This window comes from Myotis daubentonii, chromosome 12 (assembly GCF_963259705.1).
Source record: "Myotis daubentonii chromosome 12, mMyoDau2.1, whole genome shotgun sequence".
Classification (NCBI taxonomy): domain Eukaryota; kingdom Metazoa; phylum Chordata; class Mammalia; order Chiroptera; family Vespertilionidae; genus Myotis; species Myotis daubentonii.
Window position 1 is genome coordinate 57,607,155 of NC_081851.1, and position 27,943 is coordinate 57,635,097.

Genomic DNA, 27,943 nt, shown 5'->3' on the forward strand with positions numbered 1-27,943 from the left:
TCTCTCACTAGCAGATTTCTCAATTTGTGTCAATACTGCATTTCATGATGTTAAAAATGTCCCCCTTTGACCAGATTTTTAAAAATATCTATGATTTCAAGTTGTGCTTTTTAAAGAACGTTATTAGCGAGAGTAAAATGCCTTTCCACATGCTTATGGAGCACGTGTATTCCATCTGACCCCTCCCAGCTCTGCTTCTCTCCCTTCGTGTCCTTTGCTCCTTCCCCCCTTGGTACCCTTTACTGACTGATTGGAAAAAGCTTGTTTTTCAGCCATTTCAAATACCTTTTCAAAAATTCTGCCTAGAGAATTTTCGAGAGTAAGAACATTTAGATTTTTATGTATAGTAGTCAAGTTTGTCATTTTTCCTCTTTATGGTTTTGTCTTTGGCATTCTATTTAAAATACCCTTCCCCACCCCAAGATAACATAAATATTCAATGTATTTTCTCTGACACCCACTATTCCCGATCAGTGGGACCCTGCCAGGCACACAGAGGCCTCCTACCTTCGTGAGCAGGCCCTTCACCGTTGGTTTGCCCTCAGGCTGCAGGGAAAGCGGGTTGGCAGCTTGTACTCGAAGAACATTCTGTAACACCTTAATCCATTCCTCCAATATATTGGGAGAATCTGCAGTCAGATAGTATGTGTGCTTTTCAGTGGTCAACTGGAATGGGATGAGAAAGAGACAGGAAAGGGAACCCTGAAGATTTAGGCTTATTTGCATTTCCTTGTCCATTCTTTAAACATTGCTACTTAACATGGAAACAAACATGCTAAACCTTGAATCCTAGGTGGGAAATAAATGACTCCATAAGTAATTCAGCATATTTTAACCACTCTGTGAGAATTACAGTGATTAACATTCCGTTGAATTTTTTTTTCCAACTGAAGTTTACTTTAAATTTTTCATAGTATTAAAATTTTAGGTCATGATTTATCTTGTTGACTCAATACATTTTCCTTTAAATGTGCTATAGGCTCCTGGTTGTTGAATTGAGGAGAATGACTGGAGACTGTACTAAAATAACACATTTTTAACCAAGCCAGGAGTTGTTATAGAAATGAAAAAATTCGCCCTAGGGGTTTGGCTCAGTGGATAGAGTGTCGGCCTGTGGACTGAAGGGTCCTGGGTTCAATTCTGATCGAGGGCACATGCCTGGGTTGCAGGCTCGATCCCCAGTCGGGGGCGTGCAGGAGGCAGCCGATCAATGATTCTCTCATCACTGATGTTTCTCTCTCTCTCTCTCCCTCTCCCTTTCACTCTGAAATCATTCAATCAATTATAAATACAATAAAATCTTGCATATAAGTTCTCGGAACTGACATGTGATCAGACATTATGAACTTGCAATTTTTCAGACTCAAGTTAACCAAACGCCAAATTTTCCAGATATTTAGGAAGCTTACAAACGTCCTTTATCTGCATGCGCCGAGACAAAGCTTCCATGATTCTCCCTTCTACATTTTGGGACAGTTCTCAGGTATTATCCACTGGAAACACTGATAATGTAACTTTCTAATAAATGTTGAAGTCTACCCTCTCGAGGAGCAAGATAATAATGATTACTAAAGGCATTTCAAAGTGTCTGAATTTAAATCACATATACCAAACTATCTCAACAGCCTACGTCTTAAATGTCACAGGTTTCTGTCAAGACTGGCCTATTTGTGAGTGAAATGGTCAGTGGCTCCGCTATGGTGTGACTTAGTGGGAACTAATACAGCCCCACTGCTCACCAATATCCTTCCCATTTAGGCGTCAACAGCATCTGAAGTTCACAGAACTGTCACTTTCTGGTTCTGTATTTAAATACAAACACTCCTGAATTTAATATATATTAAACTACTAACATCTTCATTTATCCGATAACCCTCCCCTAAAATAGCTAGACAGTTTGAGAGCTGAGAATAGCTGGGAGACTAAGTATAGGGAAAGAACAGTATAAGCGATAAAGGGTAAATGAAGTAGTGGAGAGTTACTCAACACAAACTTAGCTTATATTATGGTTTCATAAATTTTGAGTCATCAAACTGAACCCAAAGTAAATTTTTAGAAAATAGTGAATATCCAATCTCCTCTTTATTAGTTTGAATAATTGAGAATTGAGTTTTGCATGATACAAAAACATAGTTTTTTAAAAAGTACCTGGACTGTTTGTTTGTGGTCTCCTCTTAAAATACTGCAGGATGCACTAAGTTCAATATGGCCGTGGGGTTTTCTAATTACATCACTCTGTATGAAAGGAAGAAAACCAAAAGCAAAGTGATTACCTGTAGTAGCAATAATAAGAAATGCTTTAATTAATAACATCACGGAAGAAAATCAATCAGGAGTTTGAATTCTAGTTTGAGGAATTCAGTTCCAAATAGCAAGCACTGCTCAGCTGGTTGGGCATTGACCTATGAACCAGGAGGTCGAGGTTTGATTCCTGGTCAGGGCACATGCCAGGTTGAGGGATCGACCCATAGGAGAGAGCGTGTAGGAAGCAGCCGATCAGTGATTCTCTCTCGTCATTGATCTTACGGTCTCTACCTCTCCCTTTCTCTCTGAAACCAAACAGCAAGCGCTTTGCACTCACCGGAGATTTGTAGTAAAGTAATTCACCACCTTTCAGAACAAACCATCTCCGCTTCCAAGTCTTGACTTTACCGCTCATTTTTAACAAATAGCCAGATTTTTCCAGTGGCTCCTAATTAAAAAGAGATTTTAAAAAGTATTTCAGTTTCCGTTGGAAGCTCCAACTAACAGATTTATTAATTTAAAAAAAAACGAACAAAACCCGATGCAGTGCTTACGTTTTTCCCGTTATCACTGGAGGACGAGCACGTTTTAGGGAGCTTCTGCTCCGGCTGCGAGCACTCGGTGTCTGTGGAGTAAGCATCTGGGGGGATAGCATAGTCGCTCTCAGAAGCCACGGAAGACAGAGACACACCTAGGTGAGTAAAGGAACAAGTCAAAGTCAATATTTAATCACTGGGTGGTCCCAATGCTGGCTGCGAGTTCTCTGAAGGACACAGCTACTCCTAAATCATAAGCCTGCCTACGCTAGAATCAGTCTCATGCCTTTGGCCGTGAAGAACTTTTAAAGCAGAAAACGGACCTAAAGGGTAAGGAGTAACATGCAAGTCTTTAAGGAAGTCAAAGGAACGTTCATATTTAAAATGATTACAAGCAAAGCTGTTTTTGCATATATAAAATATATACATTCGTCTACAAATGTATCTTTTAGTAAGGATTAAAATATGTGCACTTGCATTTTTATACATAGGCAAACAAATATTTAATCCTTTTTCCCCCAAATATTTAATCTTAATTAAGATTTGCACAATCACATTTACTTTTTGTAATCACCTTTAAAGTAATTCACATTTACAAACACCCCACAATTTCAGAATTTTTTTGTATTAAGTCCAATACTACTAGTTTATAGATTTTAAAAATATTTTAAAAAGAGAAGCAGTATGATTTAAAGACATAAACAGACTATTTCATTTGCCAGTGGCTACAAGAGAAAATTCAGGGAACATTTTCACAATAACTCACTTGGCTTTTTAGAAAAAGACTTGCAAATTGCAAGTTATATTTGGAGGGTCATTACAATGGAGATTTTGAATATATTAAATAAAATCAAGGACTTAGGTCATTATTCATTACACTTGTATAGCCAATTTTAAAAATATTTATTAACATTTAAGGGACCTTAGAACAATGTCACTATATCATTATTATTTATGTGACTAAGACAAGTAACAGTTGTGATAACAGTAATGTCTTTTTTCTTTTAATGGAAGGCCAGACATTTAGATCTATAAAGGACCTAAAAGATCATCTTAGCTAATCCCCTCATTATCTAAGGAGACTAAAGGATTTGTCCAAAGTCAAATAACTAGGCATGGGCACTGCTGGAGAACAAAGCTCAGGCTCCCAGATCCAGGGCCAGTATGTTAGGCACCATCCTAGGTGCTAGCGATAGAACAGACAACAAAATAGAACCTTTCCTGCCCTCGTGGAACATAGATTCTAGTTGGAGGGAGACAGATAAAAAGTAGGCACTAAGTCCCATGGAAAAACAATATGTAGGGCAGACTAAGGGAATTTTTAAGAGTCCAGCAGTTGGAGAAGGCAAAGGAGTACATCTGAATGGTGTGGTCAGCGCAGATCTCTGAGAGGGCAGTGTCTGCACAGGCACCAAAGGAGGCGCGGGAGTCAGCCATATAGACACCTGGGTGAAGAATACCAAGCAGAGGAAGCAACCAGTGCAAAGGTCCTGAAATAAAAGCGGGCCTGGAATGTTCCAGGAACAGCAGTGTGGCCAGAGCTGAGCGAAGGAAGAGAAAAAAGGAGATGAGGAAGGACATAAAAGACACCTTATAGCCATTATGAGTCCTTGTAGTATTTTGAGTAAAAAAGTGTGATGTAACCTGAATCTAGCTGGGGGGTAGGGGGTGGGGTAGAGAGTCAAGGTATGAGCAAAGAGACCAGTGGAAGCCCAAAATACTAAACCTATGAAAACTCACAACTCCAGTTGAAAATGAGGGGTTTGGGAATACCTAGGGGTTTCCATGGAACACAGTTTGAAAACCAACAAACATATCATGGTGACTTGAAGGTTTTCGTAAATATAGACACCATTTTGTGTGATGAAATCTCTCTGTAACTTCTTCCTAAGCCAAAAATTTCTTCCAAATCCACTAAAAATCACAAATGTATCTAAAGTAAATTTTTTATTGTTTTCCATCTTACTACCAGATTAATCACCAGATTTTTAGATGTATTCGTTGCCATTTAGCAGTGTAACAAATTGAACTGAAGTAAATCTATCCCATAAATTATCCAAATAAATTATTCCCATAAAAAAAGTGTTTTCTCTTTTACATGAAAGAAAAGGTTAAACAAAAAAGTCTATGTGGCCTGTCTGGAAACACGAAGAGGATCGCAAATGTAAGTGTCTTAGTCCCAGGCTAATTCTCTCATCACCGTGGTTTAAAGTAAGTGCTCTGACTTTTTAAAAAATCCTATTACAGAGATAAAAGTCCCATTTAGCATTCTGAATGGTTTGGAGTTGCCTTGTATGCCCGAGCCTTTCGCTCACCTCGCTTCATGGCTCTGGGGCTGCCTGGCCCACTCCGGCTGCGCGTGTCGGACTCTGACGTCCGGGAGCTGCATCTGGAACTCTCTTCCTCCTCTGATCCAGAGGACTCGTCCAGGAACGGGCTGCTGCTTATCTGGGTCGCCTTCTACAGAAAAGCAGACCACCTCGATGTGCTCATCTCTACAGTCACCTCTCTCTTTAGATATAGAATGTTTTACCAGAAGCAGCCATGGAATAAACATTTTTAAAGGAATGAAAGAATATGTTTTGCTATTATCAAAGTCATGTTGTTAAGTCCCAAATTCTAATTAGCAAGGCATTTTGGCAATTTATAAAAGATTCCTGAAAACATAAGGCCATGAGTACCTGTTGATACTTATTTTAATAAGGTTCTTCAAGCAAGGGAGGAGAGCCCTGGCAGTGATACAAAGATCTTTCTAAATTAGTTTTCATTGCAGTTAGTAACATACTTCCTTTAAACAATTAAGTAAACCGTGGAGGGGGTGGAGTATCACATGGGACATAACAAAATTGGATTCAGACTCTAATACTGATAAGAAGAAATATCTTCTCCAGATCTTTCATTTCTTATCTTTATATGCTATATTAAGTGAATTTCTAAAACTCCCCATAAAGGGAGAATTTGTTAGAAACTGACAAGAATGAAATATGGAGCTTGAATAAACAGTCTTCTTGATCCATCATGAAGAGATCCACATGTTTAACAGTAACAATAATGAGTTACCCCCTTCAATGTTGTATACACTGGAGTTGTCATATTCTTGTATATCAGAGATGTATAAAGTCCTGATGTGGTATAGGAAAGCATTGCAACAGAATCTGAAACAGAAAACAAAATTATTTTTTAAAAAACAACACAAAAACTTCTAACCAGCATTTAGGTCTATTTCTCACGAATGTGAATTAACAAAATTTCCAATTAAAAGAGGAATTGAATCAACACACATGATTACTGGTTATATAGTCTACTTTAAGAATTATGGCATTTGCAGGTTTAATTGCACACTCTATTACATGGTTCATTATTTCCTCATGTGTACTGGTTCCCCAACTAGACTGTAAGCTCTCTGAGAGCAAGGATCATGGCTTTTATTTCAATGGCATCTCCATGCAGCTCAGTCTGGGCAGAAATAAGTACAAACACCTGCTGACTGGTTCAGTGAGCAGTAGCCTATGAAGATATTCTCTGATTATCACTGACATGGTGTTAAAACATGATCATTCTTAGGCCTTTATCAGGTGAACCTCATGTTGAAAGGTTAGAATACAATCTCCTAAATGGTAAGAACATGAGATAGTTGGAAAGAAACAGAATATCAGTGGTTATCTCTGAGACATGAATTAGTGGTAGGATAGGTAGAAGGAACCACAGGAAAATTTCTTTTTTTTCTTTTTTCAGACAGTTCTTTGTGATTTTATTTTATTTTATTATAATTGGCATGTGTTGCCTTTATAATACATTTTTGATGAAAGAAAGAGACAGGGAGGGAGGGAGAGGTGGAGGGAGGGAGGAAGGAAGGGAAAGAGGAAGGAAGGAAAAGAGAGAAATGTGTTTTAAACTCTGGAAAAAGAGAACATAGAGACCAGTATGTTTCCTTTAAACAGCTGAAACTCCACGGTTTCTTTGCTAAAGCCTTTTCTAGGTAAAAACATAATGAGGTACTCTCTACATGAGAATGAAATGTTCATGTGCCCCTATACTGAATTTTAAAATATAAATTAGCAATCCTAGAAATCATTTTCTGAAAGGTTAAATAACTATTATTCTATTATTTAGACATTTAGGAATTTCTTGGCTAATGAAACAGCAATACAAAATCACTTATTTTTATATTTTTATTTTTTAACATTTTTTATTGTAGTAAAAAAAGTATAACATAAAATTTACCATTTTAACCATTTTTAAGTGTATAGTTCAGTTAATGTTAAGTATATTAACATTGTTGTGAATCTGATCTTGATAACATTTTATCTTAGAAAACTGAAATTCTATACCCATTAAACAACTATTCTCCCTTTCCTTCCCCCAAGGCCCAATAACCAGTATTCTACTTTCTGTTTCTATGAATCTGACGACTTTAGATACCTCATATAAGTGGAATCATACAGTATTTGTCTTTTTGTGACTGCTTATTTCACTTAGCGTAATGTCCTCAAGGTTCATCCATGTGGTAGCATGCAAAATCACTTACTTTTATTAACATTCTCCATATTGAAGGCCTCAGACATTCGAATGCCTGATTTGGCCACAGCATAAATTCTGCTTTCCTAATGTAAAAGAGAAATTTAAACTGAATATTTAAAGCAAAGAAATGATTACTTTCAATACACATGTTTTTCATTTAATATTCATTAGAGTACAGCATTATTATAAAACTGTCACCATGGCCAACTAAAATATGCCACTGTGAATAGCGCTGCAGAGGTTTTTTTTCCATCCATTAATAATTCCATTATTTATCTTTGTTCCCAAACTTTTGCTTGGTATTTTAAATTCTTTTGGAGATAGGAAAAAAAAGTAATAGAAAGCTTACTCACAATCCATCACTGACTATACATGAGCACTACCTCTAATAGCCTACCATTCTAGAATATGGTTAAAGAAAAAAAAGGGAAAACCTTGAATAGTTGTAACCTGAAGCCAGAATCCATTCATAATCATTGACTACACATAAGTATTGCCTTTAATATTCTACCATTTTCGAACATGGTTGAAGAAAAAAGAAAAAACTTGAAATCAGAAATCACAGATAGGGTAGCATCAAGTGTTATTACCTTCATATTTCAATGAAGTAGAAGAAACACCTGAGGTCAAACAGTAAATTTGAGAACTGCAATGGAATGTATAATATCTTGTTCCAGAAGTAGGTTATTTTGCTTTCTCTTTTTCATTTCAGAGATAGCTCTGAAATGGGTACTAAAAAGGTTATTAACCCTGCCCCTATGAGAAAAGGGACTCTAACCTGGATACAGGTGTCTAGACCACAGTACAGCAGGCACCTAAGGCAGTCCTGTTGAGGACTGTGCTAGCCAGGGGCCTGTGAGGTCACGGGCATGAGAATCTCTAACTGTCTGAGACACTTTGGATTGAAGAGTGGCTGACTGAATGACTCAGATGCAGTTTCTTTGAGAGTGTGATTGTGGGCAGAGTTGGCAGAACAGAGACATACTGGTATATAAAAACTAGAGGCCTGGTGCATGAATTCAGGCACTGGTGGGGTCTGGCCAGCCCACCCTGAATGGGGCAATCAGGCTGAGTGGACAGGCGGGAGGGGCCGCAGGAGGTTGGTGGGCTGGCCTGTCCCTTGGTCAAGCTTCCGGTGGAACTCCTAGTTGAGGGGACAATTTGCATATTAGCCTTTTAGTACATAGGATAAGACAGTAAACAGGAGATGTGAGGCAGTGAGAAGTCAGGGGAGAGTGAAGAAGAGTAGTTAGTAGTGGTGAGAAAAGCAGACTCATTGTAGACAGGAAAGAACAAGTGAGCCACTGGACCTGGAGCAATGATGTCACCGGTTTCTAAGTGGTTGACTATCAGAGGTGCTGTTCAATCATCACATGTTGTCCCCCTAGAGCAGTGATGGCAAACCTTTTGAGCTCGGCGTGCCAGCATTTTGAAAAACCCTAACTTAACTCTGGCGCCGTGTCACATACAGAAATTTTTTGATATTTGCAACCATAGTAAAACAAATACTTATACTTTTGATATTTACTTTAGATATTTAAATGCCATTTAACAAAGAAAAATCAACCAAAAAAAATGAGTTCGCGTGTCACCTCTGACACACGTGTCATAGGTTCGCCATCACTGCCCTAGAGTGACTACTGAATTTTAAATGACAGTCAAGTTCAATAAGGATGGGCTATGTCTTAAACTCTTAATAAAATAAACTCTGATAAATTGAGGTAATTAGAATACATCTCTTTTTTGTGACACCTGAAAATACCAATAGACAAAAATAAAATCTCAAACTTGGCCAGTCTGCTAAAGGGTTTGTGAAAAACAATAGTACTTTTTCAGGATTGAATAGTTTCAGCAGCCAAGGAAAAGCAAGAAAGGGAAAAAAAAAAGAAGTAAAATGGTTTGCCAACTAAAACAAACTTGAAAGCCTAACCTAAATCTCTGGAAATCTCAACATAATAAGAAAAGCACGCTGCCTAAAGGATAACATATTTGGAATTCCAGAGATTCACATGCCAATAACATCCCCTTTCTTTTTTTGCTGTCCAGAATTTAGTAATAAACTGCAGATAGTTTCATATGGACAATGAAAGGTTCTTCTGAAAGTAAATAAGAGCATCTACAGCTCAAGGTCTGAATTTATACTAGGAAACACGGTCACCTTAATTTGCTAAAAACGGCATTTCTCACTAAATAAAAAAAGTAATAACAGAACATGACTCCAAAAACCCAAAATTCCTGCAACCCAGGTGTTTCTCTTGAGGACACAGGTTAAATGATGTCAAAATGGGAAGGAAAACTTAAATCTACAGAACAGATCATTTCACCTTGTTTCAAATACAGGAAGAATTTTTAAATTGATGGATGAATTGATAGGTGAATTATTATATTAATTGTCAGTGTTTCAATGGAAGAATTTCCATCTATTCTGGATATTTAGGAAGATGCTTTTGGTTAAAGGAATGGATTTGTAAGTTCATAAAGAGTAAAATTAAATTTCTCTTAAGGCCAATCAATGAAATAATTAACTTCAAAAACTGATGACCAGTAAGAGTGAAGCGTCCTGGTTGAGAATTCACCCACAAGGATTAACACAGTTAAAGAGGAACCTTTCTTCTCCACCCCAGATGTTTTCTTACATGTGGAGGGGGCTCCAGTAATTCAACACTCCTGATCTCTTCCCAACTATTCACTCTCCCCTCCCCGAGGAGAAGGAGTGGCTTAATGAGATCGGTAAGCTTAGAAGGAGAAACTGGACATGCAGAGTCCAGCACCTTCCTCTCTCCTTTCTCTCCAGAACAACCATTTGTTCATGCTCTGGGCTTTAAGTTTCCGAGGGCAGGGCCTCACTGGCCGCAGCCTATGGGGGTCCAGCACCAGCTGGTGAATCAATCAGCTAGCTCCAAGGTCCAGTATGAGAAAGCTCCTCTGCCCACCAATTCTCTAAAATCAGTTTAATCAGTAATAAAGGTAATATTTTGCTCTCCCATCTGTCTTATCCTTGTCTTGCTTCTTTATTTTAATATATTTTATTGATTTTTTTTTACAGAGTGAAAGGGAGAAGGATAGAGAGAAACATCGATCAGCTGCCTCCTGCACACCCCCTACTGGGGATGTGCCCGCAACCAAGGTACATGCCCTTGACCGGAATAGAACCTGGGACCCTTCAGTCTGCAGGCCGACACTCTATTCACTGAGCCAAACCGGTCAGGGCTCCTTGTCTTTCTTCTCATTGATCCAGAGCTCAGTGAGAAAGAGAAGGGGAAATTCTGTTCTGAAAACAGGGAATGATCAGATCAAAGGTGGATTTGAAAAGAAAGAGGAAAAGAAGTCAAACCTGAAAACGAGTGTTAAGGAAAAACACACACACACACAGTGTGCATGTGCTGCACACAACAACACAATTTACCCAGGAGGGAAAACGGTGCAGGGGAGGAGTCGGAGGTTTGCTGCACGCCGCCTTCTTTGCTGAGTCACAGCTTTCCTGGTCATCTGAACACGGCGATTCCAGGGAGTCATAGGAGAACAATCCGTCGTCACAACTGGTGTCCATATTCTCCAAAACTTCTGTACTGTCGCCATCCACCAGATCCAGATCTGTTTCCTGGGGTCTCAGTGGCCGGATCATGCTTATGGCATTTCTGTTTGTACCAAACATCCTATCGGAACTTAACTGCGGCTGGCTTAGATGCCTTTTGGCCAGTGCTACACTTATACTGAAAACATTAGGAATCCTTAACTTGGGGGGTGGCAGGTTGGATGAAGGCACTAACTGGGTTCCTTTTCCAGGAAGTAGGTTAGGATGCTTTGGAGTCAAAGCTGGGGTCAAAATCGGGCTTGGGGTGTTGGCCTCACTCGATGACGATGAATAATCCAGCCTCTGAGACTGAAATTTTTTATTCAGTTCATCTGAGGAACTATCGTGCTCCTTTTTACTTGACTCAGGATTTCCCTTTCCAAGAAGACTATTCTGAGCTTTCCACTGTGCTTCCTGCTGCCAAGAATACAGCTTCTTGTGCTCTGGTCTCTTTATGCCGAAAGTCTCTTCTTCAAATATAGAACTGCTGTCATCGGACGCTGTCAGATACGGTTCACTGCCCATCCTGCTGCACCGGACCCCTTCCTCTGACGTGTGGCTGGACAGGGTGGACGTGTACCTGGACTTGGATCTTCCTTTGCTCCCGTCTTCCTCATCAGAACTCCAGTCACTCCCGGGAGCCCCAGAATTCTGGGAGATGCCGCCCTCTGTAGCGAGACTTGTTCTTGATTTCCGATTCTGCTCTGAGCCACAAGGGGTTTGACGCAAAGTTCTCTGACCTCGGCTGTTTTCTTGAATGTGGTTATCGACAGACTTTTCTGTAATTTCCATTTCTAGAAAAGCATATATCATATTTACATGTTTGCCTTTAATAATATAATCTTTCTGTGCGTTTAGCTTTCTGTAACTACACTGTCAAAACTGGAGTTTTCATAAGAATAAAGTTAATTTACATTATTTATTTTTTTTAGTTGTATGACTTTTTTAAACCCAAGTTTGGAAACAATAAGCTTTATATAAAACATGGAGCCCTGACACTTCAATAGCATAGTATCAAAATGAAACTGCTTTTATAAGCAAACATACTGGGAGGAAAACTGACAATAGTCTAAGGAGAGATAATCAAAGAAGCAAAACATGAAATAGGGCAACACTACCTATCAAAGAAAGCAGCCACTAAAATATGAACACTCTTAAATTGATTTTAGAAGCAAAGAGAATGACAACCCTCTTACATTTCTATTTCAAAATCATCACATGTAAATTTAAATATAATATAGTTTAAATAACAAACTTGGTTTCCAAACTTCAATACATGAAATATGCAAAACCATGAAGAAAACATAAACAGAGAAGGGTTTTCCTCCCTCTTGTTCTGGTTTAATCGTAACTTCAAAATGTGTTTTTATAATAAGAATTACACTCGTCTACAATGTCTTTAGATATGGCTTATTTTGTTTATAACATAATTAACAGAATAAACCACTGGCTTCAGAAACAGCGAACTAAAATTTTAGATCAAAGAGTACAAAATAAACTTTGAAACAGAAACATAGGTATGGCCTTTATAACTAAGGAAATAGAGGCTGAACAAATAAACTGCAATTTGGTATCAGGCACTTTGTTAAAACTGCAAATGAACGAAAGTTTCAATACAGGCAGCCTTCTCAACAAACAACAACAAAAATGCAAGTAAAGGCATAAAAGTGAGTAGCAAAGGAGCCTTCTAGCTGAAAAAACATTAGGCAGTTTTCAGAATTTCACAATCAAGCCTAGACTTTTAGGGCTATAATTTTTCTCCTTTGGGGGAAGCAAAGTGGGAACTGAAAATAGAGAAGATGCAAATTCAAGTCTCCCTGAAATACCTGGGGAAAGTCATCCTGGGTGGCAGAGCCAGCAGCTGCACCACAAAGCAAAATTTAGAGGGGCTTTAAGACTAAAAGAGGAATATAAATCTGCACAGAGGTTAGGGTTTCAACATCCAGGCAAATATTTTCCTCGTTGAAGCAATAAAGGGAAAATCAAAGCAGTTACAAAAATTGTCCCCTGGAGCTCTTTCTCTTCAGAAATTTGCAATGTCATATTTAATATTAGGTAATTTTTAAATATTTAAAATAAATAATGAACAGAAAGTTCATAGTACTCATCTGAAACTCTAAGCTGAAACAAGTACCATGTAGGTGCAACTGTGAACCTTTTTAAATTTTTTTTTTTTATTAATTTCAGAGAGAGGAAAAGAGGGGGAGAGAGAGAGAGAAACATCAATGATTAGAGAGAATCACTGATGGGCTGCCTCCTGCATGCCCCACACTGAGATAGAGCCCACAATCTGGGCATGTGCCCTCACCAGGAATCGAACTGTGACCTCCAAGTCCAGGGGTCCTCAAACTACAGCCCGCGGGCCACATGCAAATACAAATATTGTATTTGTTCCCGTTTTGTTTTTTTACTTCAAAATAAGATATGTGCAGTGTGCATAGGAATTTGTTCATAAGGTCGATGCTCTACCACTGAGCTACACCAGCCAGGCTATAAACCTTTTTGTAATTTTAAATATCACTGCTTCCTACTGCAGGAAGAAGTACCAAGAGGGGAAAATCAGTTTCTCCTCTACCTCACTGACAAAGACTCTCAAAAAAAAATAAAAATACATAGTTAGATACACAAAGTTAAATGCTGAATATCTCTTTAAAAGTATTCTCATAAGACATGAACCTGTCAAGAAAAAAAAATAAGAAAATTAGGATGAATCATTCAGATACATTTTGTGTATTTACCCTTCTGAGTGATGGAAAAATTAAAAAAGGAAATTTAAGCTATATAAGGATTTTTCCCTTTTAAAAAATGTCAAAGCAAACTCCGCTAGTTCATAAATACCTTCTACGTCTTTTCCTTCAGTGAACTCGGGTTCTTTAGATGGTGTCTTGCTCATTTCCTCCGATTTTACTACTTGAGGAGGACTCCTCGCTCGGGACGAAAAGCACCCGAAGGTCAAACTGCTTAGGCGCTGGCCTTCCGAAAGCTTTGGCGTGGAAACACTGGATGACTTCCTCCCTTGCGCTTCTGCAAGATCATTCATCAAAATCAAGACCTGAATTTTTCACAACAGCTTGATACACACAGAACCAAAGCACATAAAAACGTGGACAAATCACTCCTTCTGACCGAATAAAAGCCTGAAAATCCTAAAGGTCGTCTTTTTTCTTTTATTATTCGATTTATTTAAACTGAAAAAAGTTTTCACCCATTTCTCCCACCACCCATCCATCGCTTCTGGCAACCACCAATCTGTTCTCTGTGTCAATGAGCTTGGTTTTCCCATTTTATTTATTTATTTTTAGATTCCACATATAAAAGATCATAAGGTATTTGTCTTTTTCCGACTTATTTAACTTAGCATAAGGCCCTCGAGGTTCATCCTGTTGTTACAAATGCCGAGATTTCATTCTTTTTATGGCTGAGTAATATTCCACATATATATCTTGGCTTCTTTATCCATTCACCCATCAATAGACACTTAGATTGTTTCCATATCTTGGCTATTGTAAATAATGCTGCAATGAACATGGGGTGCACATATCTTTTTGAATTAGTTTTTTCATTTTCCTCGGATAAATGCCCAGAAGTAGAATTGCTGAATCATATATGGTAGTTCTATTTTAATTTTTTAAAATCTCCATACTCCTTTCCATGGTAGCTAAACCAATTTACATTACCACTAACAGTGTACAAGGGTTCTCTTTTGTCCACATCCTTGCTAACATCTAGTTACTTCTTGTCTTTTTGATAATAGTCATTCTGACAGGTACGAGGTGATATCTCATTGTCGTTTTGCATTTCTCTGATGATTAGTGATGAGGCCTGGTTGCCAAATGATTAGAGCAGCGGTTCTCAACCTGTGGGTCGCGACCCCTTTGGGGGTCGAACGACCCTTTCACAGGGGTCGCCTAAGACCATCCGAAAACACATACATAATTACATATTGTTTTTGTGATTAATCACTATGCTTTAATTATGTTCAATTTGTAACAATGAAAATACATCCAGCATATCAGATATTTACATTACAAATCATAACAGTAGCAAAATCACAGTTATGAAGTAGCAACGAAAATAATTTTATGGTTGGGGGTCACCACAACATGAGGAACTGTATTAAAGGGTCATGGCATTAGGAAGGTTGAGAACCACTGGAGTAGAGGGTTGGAAATTTCAGCCTCACTCTTCATCCTCTATATCCCTGACCTCAGGGAAAGGGAGAAAGGCTGACAGTTGAATTAATCACCATTGATTTTTAGAGAAAGTGGAAGGGAGGAAGGGAGGGGAACATCCACGTGAGAGAGACACATCAATTGGTTGCCTCCCGCACAGCAACCCAGGTACATGCCCTTGACCAGGAATCGAACCCAAGATCCTTCAATGCACAAGCTGGTGCTCTAACTACTGAGAAAGACAAGCCAGAGCGACTACATTTTTTAAAGCAAACATATCTGCAAATAAATGTTGAAATTAGTATTATCTCCTTTGTGTTATTTGCTACTGTCTACCTATGCTTTCTAATATGGACATGTGGTTATTTAAATATAAATCAATTCAAATTAAATAAAATGTAAAATTCAGTTCCTTAGTTGTGCCAGTCATATTTCAAGTGCTCAATAGTAAAATTCTATATATTAGTAACCAAATAAAACCAACGGAGCTATTTTAGTCAAAGTACTCATACCTTGTAGTTTTGCCTGTATTGTTCTTATCTCTTCGGTTTGGTTTTGGTTGATCAAACGAAGATTCTGATTCTCCAATTCCAGCTAAAAGGACATATGGTATTCTTTTAAATAGGAATAACATTTCTAAAATATACTAGTAAATTATAATATGTAGAAAATGTTAATACCTAACTACACATAAGCAAAATAAAAAAGATTTATCAGCATAAGTTATCAACTTATATAATTATGGCTTAAATATTAATTTTTCTAAAACTAAGAGTTTTAAGTGTTTTCACCCCCATGACTTTTCGCTGTAAAATTATTTTAAACCAAATTATTTTGGCATTTAATCTGCCATATAAACTAAATAATGTGTACTTCTCAGATACTGAACACAATTTTATGAAATACACATGTTCTATAATTTTTTAAAATTAACGAATTAGAGTTAAAAATCAACTAATTAGAATGAGGCTACTTATACTGATTACCATGAACCTATCAATATTTTTCATTTTAGAAATATATTGAACATTAAAATAAAAGCTACTTATCTAACGTTTACCAAAAGACAGCAGCCAAGCCAACTTTTCAGAATTTTGTTTCACTTAGACTGATCATATATTCTGATAACTTATCTATTTAAAATAAGTAAAAGGTACAGAAAAGGCAAAATATAACAGTAAGTACCTCATTTAACTTAAGTGTTACCCATTCTTTGATCTTAGCTGCTTTCTCTTCTATAATTTTAGCTTCTTGTATCCTTATTTGTTTCTGAAAAAACATTGTTTGTTTAGTTCAAATATAAGCTCACAGGTCTAAAAATGTCATATCATGCATAGAAAAAGGCAAATCCACTGAAAACCTATTTCCAAGTTAATACCTTTACCTTCAAATTACCAAATAGAGTAAAACTTCTTCAAAATAGACTCGCCCAGGCCGAAAACCGACTTCTGCGCATGGGCCACGAAGTTTCAATCGTACTGTACGTGCGCGCCCACACATGGTATTTTGTGGAAGAGCCACACTCAAGGGGCCAAGGAGCCGCATGTGGCTCGCGAGCCGTGGTTTGCCGACCACTGGTCTAGGGTTTATAACAATGCGGGGGGCGGGGGGGGGGGGGGCGGGTCAACCAGGTTGGGAAGAGAGTCAGAATCTCCTCTGGGGCATGGCTTTGTTTCCCCGTCAAACACGACTAGTTTTTAAAGATCCAGAAAAGAAAATGAAGATCAAAAAGCGCTAGCTCACATTTACCAACTGAAAATTGAGTTTGGTCACAAAACTCCTGAGAATGTGGCTACTGTATAAATTACAGTTGGTGGGGACAGGGGTGGTGAAGGCTGGAAACCACTGACCCAATAAAACACCAATCCCCACAGAAATGAAAAAAAAAAGCTGAAATTAAACAATTTAACATGTTTAACAATTTCATAGTGGTCATATTGAAATGACGCTAAATCATCCTAATGCAATTTTTTTTTGCTAATAAACTTTTAAAATGAACTAATTACAATACTTGATCTCAATAAAGTAGTTTATAAGCAGTGTGCACATTTCTAAGCAGACAGATTAGCCACAAACATATATTTAAATATAACGAGCCATCAACATTCCCAACACCCTAAACATTCTGAAACAAAGATTTACTTGAAACATTTTACAGACAGAAATGCCTGCTGATAACCAAGTGTTTTTAACTTAAACATTACACTCACACTTTTATAGTTAGGAGCATTGTCACATACAAATAGTGTCTCAGAATTACCTCAGACTAAAGGTGAGTGCCACTTACTTTCACCTCTCACCAATAAATGTGATGTAATTCTATGGGCTGACCAAATGAGTAAGATTTCTGACCAAAATTTAGAAGTTTAAGTTCTGTCTCTTTCATCTTTGTGATTATGCATAAATGAATGCATATATTGAGAACTGTTTAAATGATCGAATTCTTCCTAACCTGCTCTTCAAGTTGCAGTTCCAAGTTTTGTATGATATCATCTTTTTCCTGTATCAGGGTCTCCAGATCTTGACACTTTTTATATAACCTTGTCTCTGATTCACTGGTTTGAATATTAGCTGCTTTTAATTTCTCTTCCATAACTTGTACCTAAGTTCAGAAGGTAAATAATAAAATTAGGCATGGACTTAATTTATCATAGTATTAAATTTAGAATTTTACTTTAACATTAAATAGGTTCCTAAAAGTTATCATCATAAAAGGAAAATACTGCACAGCACATTTCAATATATATAACAATTATCAAGTCTGAAGACTACTTTGCCAAGTGGTGTTAACTCTGAGGTACAAAACGGTACATTAGAGATTTGCAGATTATTGCTATCATATAATCTACATGTTTAACAGAACAATAATAATATGCAAAGCATTTCATAAGAGTACAGAATCAGGAAGTTTCCAGCCCTAACGTTTTCATATTTTAAACAAAGTAGGAGTATAAAGAAAAGAAGGTGAGTGGTGACATAAAGACTCTAATTGGATGGCCTAGCACAGTGATCGGCAAACCGCGGCTCGCGAGCCACATGCGGCTCTTTGGCCCCTTGAGTGTGGCTCTTCCACAAAATACCACGTGCCGGCGCACACGTACAGTGCGACTGAAACTTCGTGGCCCATGCGCAGAAGTCGGTTTTTGGCCTGGGCGAGTCTATTTTGAGAAAGGTATGTTGAGATTGTTTGGACATATAGAGAGGATGAACGAAAGGAGATAGACGAAACAAGTATACAAAACGAGTGTGGATGGGAGAGTTGGAAGGGGTCGACCTCAGCGAACGTACCTCAATCAGATTGAGGACGTTTTTAGCAAAGGCCAGCTTAGGCGTACCCTAATTAAGTTAATAACAATGTACCTACCTATATAGTTTAAGTTTAAAAAATGTGGCTCTCAAAAGAAATTTCAATCGTTGTACTGTTGATATTTGGCTCTGTTGACTAATGAGTTTGCCGACCACTGGCCTAGCATAATAACACATTTTGAGGGAAAAATTAAACTTAGATGAAAACACACACACACACACACACATATAATGGAAAGTAAAAGGAAATCAAAAGAACCTTAAGCTCCACTGACGGAATCATAAAAAATATTTTAAAAATAAGAGTGTCAAGATATAGGTAGGAGAGTATGCCAAGTGAGGTTTATTGATTCACTAATTTAACAAATATTCAGTGAATACCTGTCACTGCCAGGCCTGTTTTAGGTCCTGGGAAGACATCAGTGAATAAAATGGACCTAAAGTCTTCGCTTGAATTGAAATTAAATTCTACTGGGTAAGAGAGATCACAAGTATAATAAAGGTATAAAAATTATACAGTATGTTACACAAGATGATAAGGGTAACGGGAAAAAAAGAACAAGATAAAAGAGTGTCTGGGGGTATCGTGGTGCCTCAAGTTTAATATCTAAAATACATTGGCTCTGCTTGGATCTTTTGGAAAACACATTTGAGCATATGAAATCTTAGAAGGGATGTGTGAGTGTTAATGATAGTAAGAAAGAAAATGAAGTGCTGGGCAATTTCTACGACAGTAAGACTTTTAGTTTGTATCCTCCAAATAAGTCAGAATGTAATTTTAGCAATGTTTCATATTATAGGGGCAAGGAAGAGAAATATGCAAAAGCATTTGAGGAATTAAAGATTATAGTTAGGATGAAAAACCTTAAGCTATTAAAAACACCTCTGAAAAACCACACAGTCCTTACTTAATATTTAAAATTACTTAACATCTAGAAGGATGATGTTAAGGTTAGTTTTGGTTTTTAAACCACGAATACAAGATTTCATCTGTGGGTTCAGCGTATAAACGTAAATTCAACTCCAATGCCAAAAGTGTCCTATTTAAATACCACCCACATGGCTGGAAACTATGAAAATAAAAGTAGATATTTTAAAAGATAAAAATGTATTTCACTATCTAAGAGACAATTTTAAGTTATCTTAAGGTTTAGATTTTTTTTTAAACATAATATCGCAGGCTTTCTGCAGAAACTGCAGACCAATAGTCAAGGACACAGGTCTACAGGAGAGATGCTGTTGTGAAAAACAGCTGGAGCAGGACCGTGAGTATCTAGGGTGGATCTGAAGATGGTACAGCCAGTTCTGCACAGGACATCCTGTAGCTGCGGAAGCAGAGAGAGAAAAGCAGAGTCCAAGTCCAAAATGCTATTTCTGTTCCAGGGATCCAGTAACAGATGATAAACCTAAAGGGGAGCAGAACAGATCTGCCCCAAATATGCCTCGTTGGCATACTGATTATTTGAATTAAAGTTACTTGAGAAACAGCCAGTACAAGAAGGATACTCTGACCCTCTTTGGTCCCCCCAAAGCAGGAAACAAATCTTTCATGTGAAAGATACCCTGCCTGTATCAGGAGGGCAGAAGGCATTCTTACCACCGGAATAAGAAATTTAGGGCCGAGAAAACGATATAAACAAGTCTTGTTACTTCGTCACCAATTTAGTGAAGCGCAACCCCCTTTTTCTTGTCAATTTTTCACAAATTGATTGTTCTCCCGTCTAAAAGGTATGAAAGCTGCCTGCTTTGTTCACTTCTATGAGCCTCATGTCTTTATGGGGCTTCCATACATAAATAATTAAATTTGGGGGTTTTATCCTGTAAATCTGTCTTACGCCAGTTTATTAGATCAGCCAAAGGGCCTAGAAGGAAATAAATTTTCCACGCCTATAAAGCTAAAGAAAACCAAAAATAACTGAGTAAGAATAGAAATAAACATTACCAGGCCTACACCTACAGTCTCTTTTTATTAAGTCAGAGCAAGCCACCCTACAGACCTTGGGCTGCCACATAAAACGGCCCTGTTATTGCCTAGGAAAACTCTGGTTTGGGAGTACGCATCTCCCTTGAAAAACACGTTCAGTTTGAAAGGCGTTCTCGTTTTATGAATGAATGCCACAGTCAGAGCTCCTTGGCTGCATCTTTGGCACGTGCAACTTTGTAAATTGATCAGTACTTTTAGACAAACAACTTTCCGAGACAAGGAAAATATTGGCAAAAATGGCAAAGTCTCCTAGGAGAGCGATCACAGAGTAGTGCGAGGCAACCCACTTGCTAAGTGGTCCTGTTAAGACCGAGTTCCACAGAATTCAGCAGTCGTCCTTGATAATGAATGAATAAGAGTTCTACAGAAAAGGCTTATAGAAAAACCAAGCCGCTTTCAAAATATCTTACCACAAGTCCACAGAAAATAGCCCGGTTCTTTTTTGATTCATTTAATCTGGACCATATAAAAATTTTAACTACTCAGAGATTGGCCAATAACAAACATACATGAATTCAAACTGGTTGTTAAAGAAACGCTTGCAAGGCCCTGAAGATCAGGATGACTGAGTAGTAATCATTTAATAGGAACCAAAAAGGATTTGGATACTAAGAACCAACTTTACAGAAAAGCAGATTAGCCCACATGTTAGAATGGTCATGGGGAACTTTAAATCCAGCTCCTACCAATCACAAACAAAGGCAAGTGATTGAACTCAGGACACAAGGAAAACACAGACTTCTCCAGGGGAAATTATTTACCCCTCTTTGGTTAGCATAAAACCGTGTAGTACCTTTGAGTACACGGTTAATCAGGTACTTGGGAAATGAATCCTGTGGATCATTATATCCAAATGTGCTACTTCTTGTTCTGTCTCATAGAATACTCATAAACAGTAGTGGGTTGACCTGCACACACTGCTTTCAAAAGTTGTGACAATGCCAAAACCGGTTTGGCTCAATGGATAGAGCGTCGGCCTGCGGACTGAAAGGTCCCAGGTTCGATTCCGGTCAAGGGCATGTACCTGGGTTGCGGGCACATCCCCAGTAGGAGATGTGCAGGAGGCGGCTGATCGATGTTTCTCTCTCATCGGTGTTTCTAGCTCTCTATCTCTCTCCCTTCCTCTCTGTAAAAAATCAATAAAATATATATATTAAAAAAAAAATTCTTTAAAAAAAAAAAAAAAAGTTGTGACAATAAAAATGTACTACAGCATTAAGTATAAAGATGGCCAATATGCCTCTGGGGAAATATGTGGATTTTTTTTCTAAAGCCCACGTATTTAATGGTTTTGCAGGTGATGCCTTTCATGAATAAACAAGAAGAAAAATGGTGAAAGCTAAAAAGTATCCTGTTGAGCTGGTTTCAGCTGACTACTGCTTTTAGTGGTGAAACATTCCTTTTTGGTTAATAAAGTACAGTTTAAGTCTTAGGATATGGCTCAATGACAAAGGACAAGCTGAATTTAAGCAACATAAACAATAGATAGGCCACAGTCCCATGGAAACTGTTAAAGATAGCAAAGAATTCAGTTGTCCTAACTTAATAATATTTACTTAAACTTGTGAAGGCCAAAGCAAGGTGCTATAATCAGTGCATGAGAATTCATCTGCTCTATTTATATTTCCTGTTAACTTTTAGATTCATTATGAAGTATTTAAGGAAAAATTCCATTGTAAGCATAAAAAATAGGTACTGAATAAATGTAAAGTGTTTGTCACAAAAAGAAATATATACAGATTTTGCTAAATTCTATAGAAACTGGGAGATTTTCAAATCTTAGTCCTTTTTTAGAGGTGGGAACTGATTTAAGGCAGTAGGTCTAAAATAACCAACTATCATGTTTTATTGCTTAAAAATGTAGCACAAAGAATTAAGTAACTTTACACCTGGTATCCTCAAAGGACAACGTCAAATAAGAAGTTCTTTCTAGCCCTGACCAGTTTTGCTCAGTGGCTAGAGCATTGGCCTGTGGACTGAAGAGTCCCAGGTTCGATTCCGGTTAGGGGCACGTACCTTGGTTGCGGGCACATCCCCAGTAGCGGGTGTGCAGGAGGCGGCTGATCGATGTTTCTCTCTCATCGATGTTTCTAACTCTCTATCCCTCTCCCTTCCTCTCTGTAAAAAAATCAATCAAATATATTTTAGAAAAAAGTTCTTCCTGTTAACTCATCAAATCAGTAGATGAGCCTAATGGCTATAAACTGCCATGGTTTTCTTCCCTTGAATTGGGGATGGGGTTTCTTTATTTCTACTAAGACCCAGTGAATCAAAGAAAAAAAAAAACACCTTGAAAATTACACATAAAATGTACTTAGTTTAGTTTAATTTTCAGAGCTAAATAAATGTGCCATATATGTAATGTAAGTATTTCAACTTAAGAAAGGGCAAACAAAGCCATCCTCAATTTCTTTCTTTCTTTTTCCCTATAGTATGAGCAGTTAAAGAGGAGAAAGAAAGGGTAGAGAGACATATAGAGACAGACAGGGGCATTAGAGGTAAAGAGAGATGTCATCAGGAAAGGCCAAAATCAGAAAGAAGATAAGGAGGTAGACAGGAAAGCCAGAGAGGCAGACAAAATGTGTGCTGCAAGGTGTGGGGCTAAACAGGGACATACATATAGGACCCACCACAGAAAAGAAACAAAACACTTGGTGTAGAATGACGGGGTGTCATAAAAATAAGAGTCTTTCATAGACTATAAGTAACCTTTAACAATCTTATTGTTAATTATTGGCTTTTTAGCCAATACTTAGATTGAAGTGGAGATATTACTATCAGCTAAAGAATATAAGCCCTGGCTGGTGGGGCTCAGTAGGTTGGAGCATTGTCCCTTACACCTCAAGGTTGCGGGTTCAATCCCTGGTTGGGGTGCGTGCAAGAGACAACAGAACAATGTTTCTCTCTCACATTGATGTTTCTCTCCCTCCCTCTTTCTAAAATCAATAATAATAATAATAATAATAATAATAATAATAAATAATAAATATAAAAACCAAGCACAGCAAAGATCCTTACCATTAGTACTAGTACTTCTACCAATACCTAAAGTTGAGGTTTTAGAGAATTATTGGTAATTTTTTAACGTGATGATGGCACTGTAGTTAAGATTTTTAAGTCTTCATTTTAGATTAATTGCTGAAATACTCATGGGTCAAATAAGATGTCTGGGATTTGTTTCAAAATAACCTGGTGTGGGGGTGAGGAGGGAAAAGTGGATGGAATTATAGAGTAACCATGAGTTAATTAACTGCTGAAGCTGGTATTGGGTGTTCATTACCTATACTCTTGTAGGGGTTGACATTTGGCATAATAAAGTTTAAAAAATTTCTTTTCAAGAATAATTAATTTAAGAAAACTAAGGATTAGGTTAGTTTGGGTTTCCTTGGAAACTTGTCAGGCCACTAAAACAATCCGCTGTATGAAATTAAATCTTTTAGGTGAAAACATAATTTGATAATGCTATTATCAAATTGAAGGACAGAAACATGATAAATTTAGAGCAAGAATAAGAAATTTAATATAAACTTCTTGGAGAAATAAGAATTTTGAAATTCTTGACTTGACTGAATCTGATAGACATCTTTTCATAAAATGTGATGTTATGGATTAAGGTTATTAGACAAACTTTAAAGTTGGTGGCCTTATCCAAACCACTCATTTTGCTGTTGGCAAGACCCAGAAAGGGTTAAGTGACTTATCAAGCATTTGACTTGTTTCCCCAAACCTATTAACACATTAAGTGTAAAATTTTGTATATAGTTTTCCTAATATAACTCTAAGCATTGTTCTATATTAGTAGTATATATTCTTTGTAATATTATTATTTTTAAAGTTTTTAAAAAAACATGTTTTTATTTATTTCAGAGAGAGGAAGGGAGAGGGGGAGGGAGAGAGATAGAAACATCAATGATGAGAGAGAATCACTGATCAGCTGCCTCCTGCACACCCCTTACTAGGGATCGAGTCCAAAACCCAGGCATGTGCCCTGACTGGGAATCGAACCTCAATCTCTTGGTTCCTAGGTCAACACTCAACCACTGTGCAACACCGGCCAAGCTATTATATTATTTTTAATTGTTGTGTAATGCTTCATGGAGTGGATATAGTTCACTCCTTTATTCTTCTATGACATGGCATTCATATTATTTCCAACTCTTTATTACTATAAATAAAGCTGCTATATTATTTACATACAAAACTTCATTTTGATTAGGATTACCATAAAACATATTTGATTTTCTCAAAAGTAAGATGAAACTTCCTAACAGAAGTATATTTATCCTTTTGAAAATCAATTAAGTGGCAAAATAAAGCTAGGTTCTCCATTTCTCTATGGATCCAGCTCATGAACAGTCAAAACGACAGTATGTAGAGGAGGGCAGAAGACTAGTTTGAGGACTGTTTTGGACAAAACAATGTTGATATTAGTAGAGGCAGGAAAAGGCATTTTTAACTAAAATTATACCCTACCTGTTGGAAAGCTTTTTCTGCTTGACGTTCAGCATCAATAACTTGTCTCTCAAGCTGTTGCATCTGTAAAGCGAGAAAAATAGAAAAAATAGAAAAGATCATATTTCCCTTTTGAAAGGCACTTAGAAATCTCACAATGTCATCAACTTTTTAAGAAATATTTAAAGTAGTTCAATGGATATGAATGACATACAATTTACCACATTAAAGGCTCTTTCAGTGCACATTTAAAAACAGATCAAATAAAATGCCAAAGGTTTGATACTTTTAATACAATGTAATATTTAACACATGAGTATACATCAATAGAATTTTCTCCACTGGACTGTAAATTAAAAATTATTTGTCAACACATAATAAAAACAATGAATTAACTTTAAGAGAATGGTAAAACCTCAAATGTCAGTCTTGATGTGTTGATCAGAAAGTCACAATGATATCAGAAAGTGGTGTATTCTCATAAGCTGTATTTCCTCTCTCTTTCTTGGAGAATCTAAAAATGACCACGACTGGGCTGTACTGAAAGATACTTAGGTCCACACTGGAACAAAGCAGAGCCCAACAGTCCTAAAAGTGATTAGTTTGTTTAACATTTTAACAATGACGTGGATACAGATGAGGAAAACTTACAACTATGTCTTTGAGAAGTATGGCAACAACTACAACTGGTTCTTCCTTGCACAACCCACTACACTTGCTGCCATTGAAAATCTAAAGTAGCTTCTGTTTCCTAGGGATGCATCCCTACCCTCCTATCTGGGCCACACGACAACATCTGGCGACTTTAAACACATGACTATGGAAGGAGGAATTGTCTTAAGTACAGAACCTATGAAAAGACTTAGCCTTCTAAAAAGTGTGCAGAGCTAAGTGATTTGGAAGTGATCTGAAGACACGCAGCTGGCAATCTGCCTGAAATATGCAGGAGTTCTTGCAGAAATGCAGGGAAAGAGATAGAACCAAGAGAAGCTCAATTTGGAATCTGAGATTCTAACAGGATTCTACACTGAATAGGAAATAAGCTAAGCAGTTTCTCCCCAGATTTTGAGTGTATTTATTTAGTTACATAACAATGGTTAAGGCAGGAATAATGAATACCACATAATAAAAATTCAATAGATGTAATACAAACTTTGATAAAAGAAAAATCACTACATTTTCACAATCTATAGTATAGATCATCAATGCTGACTGTGTCACATTACATAAATGTAAGTACACATGTAAGTATCTCCAATAAAGTTTAGGACACTTTAAAATCAGTTTATAGAAAAAAAGTACGAAAGGCAATACGTTAATTTTGAGTGACTGTTTTCATAATCATTCAAGCTGGAAAGTAACTTTGCAAAACACTTAATAAAGCAATACAGAAAATATTCATGTAAGTTTTTACTTTCACGATGTAAGCTATGATGTAAAGCTTAGGCTAATTCCATAACCAATCCACACTAAGTCACTAAAAGAAACTTGAATGATCTGCTGCCCATATCAGGCATTGGACAAAAATAAGTATTTTATGAACAGGCCACTTAATACGATAACAAAACCTTCTGTTTCGATTACTACAGAAGTGCTCTCTGTAGCCAGAGTGGACACAGCAGCAAATGGCAGGAGGAAATCTGCCACTGATCTTAGATCATAACACCACTGTGGTTAATGCTTAGTGTCTCAAGTATTGTAGACTGGCTACTTTAGACGGAATACTTTAGGACCTTTATACTTACTGCTGTAGACAGCAATCCCCCAAGTAGCTTTCTTCCTGACTGTTCCCCCCTTGGAACCCATAAAAGACTCTATCACCATTTTGTTATAATAAATAATATCTTCAGTCAGTAGCCCAAAATGATATAAATTAGCCTGCAAAGTCTTATTGTTAGTATACGTATAATTTCTGTTAGGCACTGTGAAATATTAGGTGAGGCAACAGAGACACTGAGATGTGGAATTTAAATAGGGTAATCATGGTCATATGAAAAGCAAACATTGTGCTGTCCATGGACTCCTCATTCCCATGAGAGAATTCTAAACCACCTCTGGGGAATCATAGTCACAGAAGGAAGGTCAAGTGGCCAGAAACCAGACAGTAATGCTGTATCAGCCAAAGGCAGCATTAGGTGATTTGGGCCACGCTGATACCTAAAGGAAAAATTCTCCCAATCTAACCCATAGGAAATAACATTCACTTCAACTTAAAATGAAACCTTCCTTCTTCCCTCCCTGACTCAGAAAACGAGTAATACTGTAAAGTAGGAAAACTACTTAAATCTCAGCTTCCCTGAAGAGTTTATATTTGGCATACTAGAGATATTTCCAACACCATTCCTTAAATTCCTTTAAAGACCTCTCCCACTTACAGCAGTATTTGCCCAAGACTTCAATAAGGCCTTTTTCTTCATAAACTTCAATATTCTAAGTTACTTAGAAATTATGATAAAAAAAATACAAAATAACTCATTTTAAGAAAAATCCCCTGTATTCTCCTACTCCATCTCCAAAAAAACCACATAAGGTATACATAACTAAAAATTCACCTTTCATTATAAAAAAAACACTCTGAGATCATCTCACACGTCTTTCCTAAAAAATTCAGAAAGATGTCTCCTATTAATTGGTAATTACATTTGTTGAAATCATCTCCTTGCACACTTAGCCAGTGTATTCATTTAGAAAGATACAGGAAAACAATAATGAGTTACTTCTATGTGCCAGGGACTCTATTTATAAACTGCATCACAAGAAAAGTGTGAAAGATCTAAGATTTACTGCCAGCTCTTGAATGACTAGCTGTGTGATATTGGGCATACTATTCAAATACTCTCAGTCTTAATGTTAACTTATTTAGGCTGGGAATCACAATAATTTCCTCATCAGGTTACTTAGGGGTTTAAATTAGCTAATGGTTGTACTAATTGCTTAGGACCTATAGCTAGCACTTACTGTTAGCTGCCATAGCCTGTGCCAATAAAACAAAACCAAGAATCAAAAACTACTGCAGAAAAGAAAAGTTGGCTAGAATTCCTGGCAAAGAGCTAAAGAATCAAATTAGTATTCTCTCAAGAATCCTCAGCCTTGGGCCAGCATCCATTTGGGGGGAAGGTGTGGAGAACTAGCAGGAAAAAGCTATGGAGCAGAC

General features: G+C 37.3%; 1 protein-coding gene across 3 annotated transcripts in view; it reads right to left on the minus strand.

The window, feature by feature from the left end:
* PLEKHH2 (pleckstrin homology, MyTH4 and FERM domain containing H2) overlaps positions 1–27,943 on the minus strand; it is a 75,056-nt gene that overhangs the window by 36,699 nt on the left and 10,414 nt on the right. For 2 of the 3 annotated variants that reach the window (XR_009447989.1, XM_059659971.1), the window contains exons 3-15: positions 24,811–24,873; positions 17,500–17,649; positions 16,233–16,316; positions 15,560–15,641; positions 13,714–13,899; positions 10,708–11,669; positions 7,309–7,384; positions 5,841–5,935; positions 5,096–5,240; positions 2,799–2,935; positions 2,582–2,692; positions 2,149–2,235; positions 508–666 (exon numbers count right to left, since the gene is read on the minus strand). Coding sequence is in view for 2 of the 3 variants with exons in the window: in XM_059659971.1 (XP_059515954.1) it covers positions 508–666; positions 2,149–2,235; positions 2,582–2,692; positions 2,799–2,935; positions 5,096–5,240; positions 5,841–5,935; positions 7,309–7,384; positions 10,708–11,669; positions 13,714–13,899; positions 15,560–15,641; positions 16,233–16,316; positions 17,500–17,649; positions 24,811–24,873 (2,337 nt within the window). In the remaining variant the exon portion in view is untranslated. The remainder of the gene's footprint in view (positions 1–507; positions 667–2,148; positions 2,236–2,581; positions 2,693–2,798; positions 2,936–5,095; positions 5,241–5,840; positions 5,936–7,308; positions 7,385–10,707; positions 11,670–13,713; positions 13,900–15,559; positions 15,642–16,232; positions 16,317–17,499; positions 17,650–24,810; positions 24,874–27,943) is intronic. The other variant, XM_059659972.1, reaches the window with a different exon arrangement.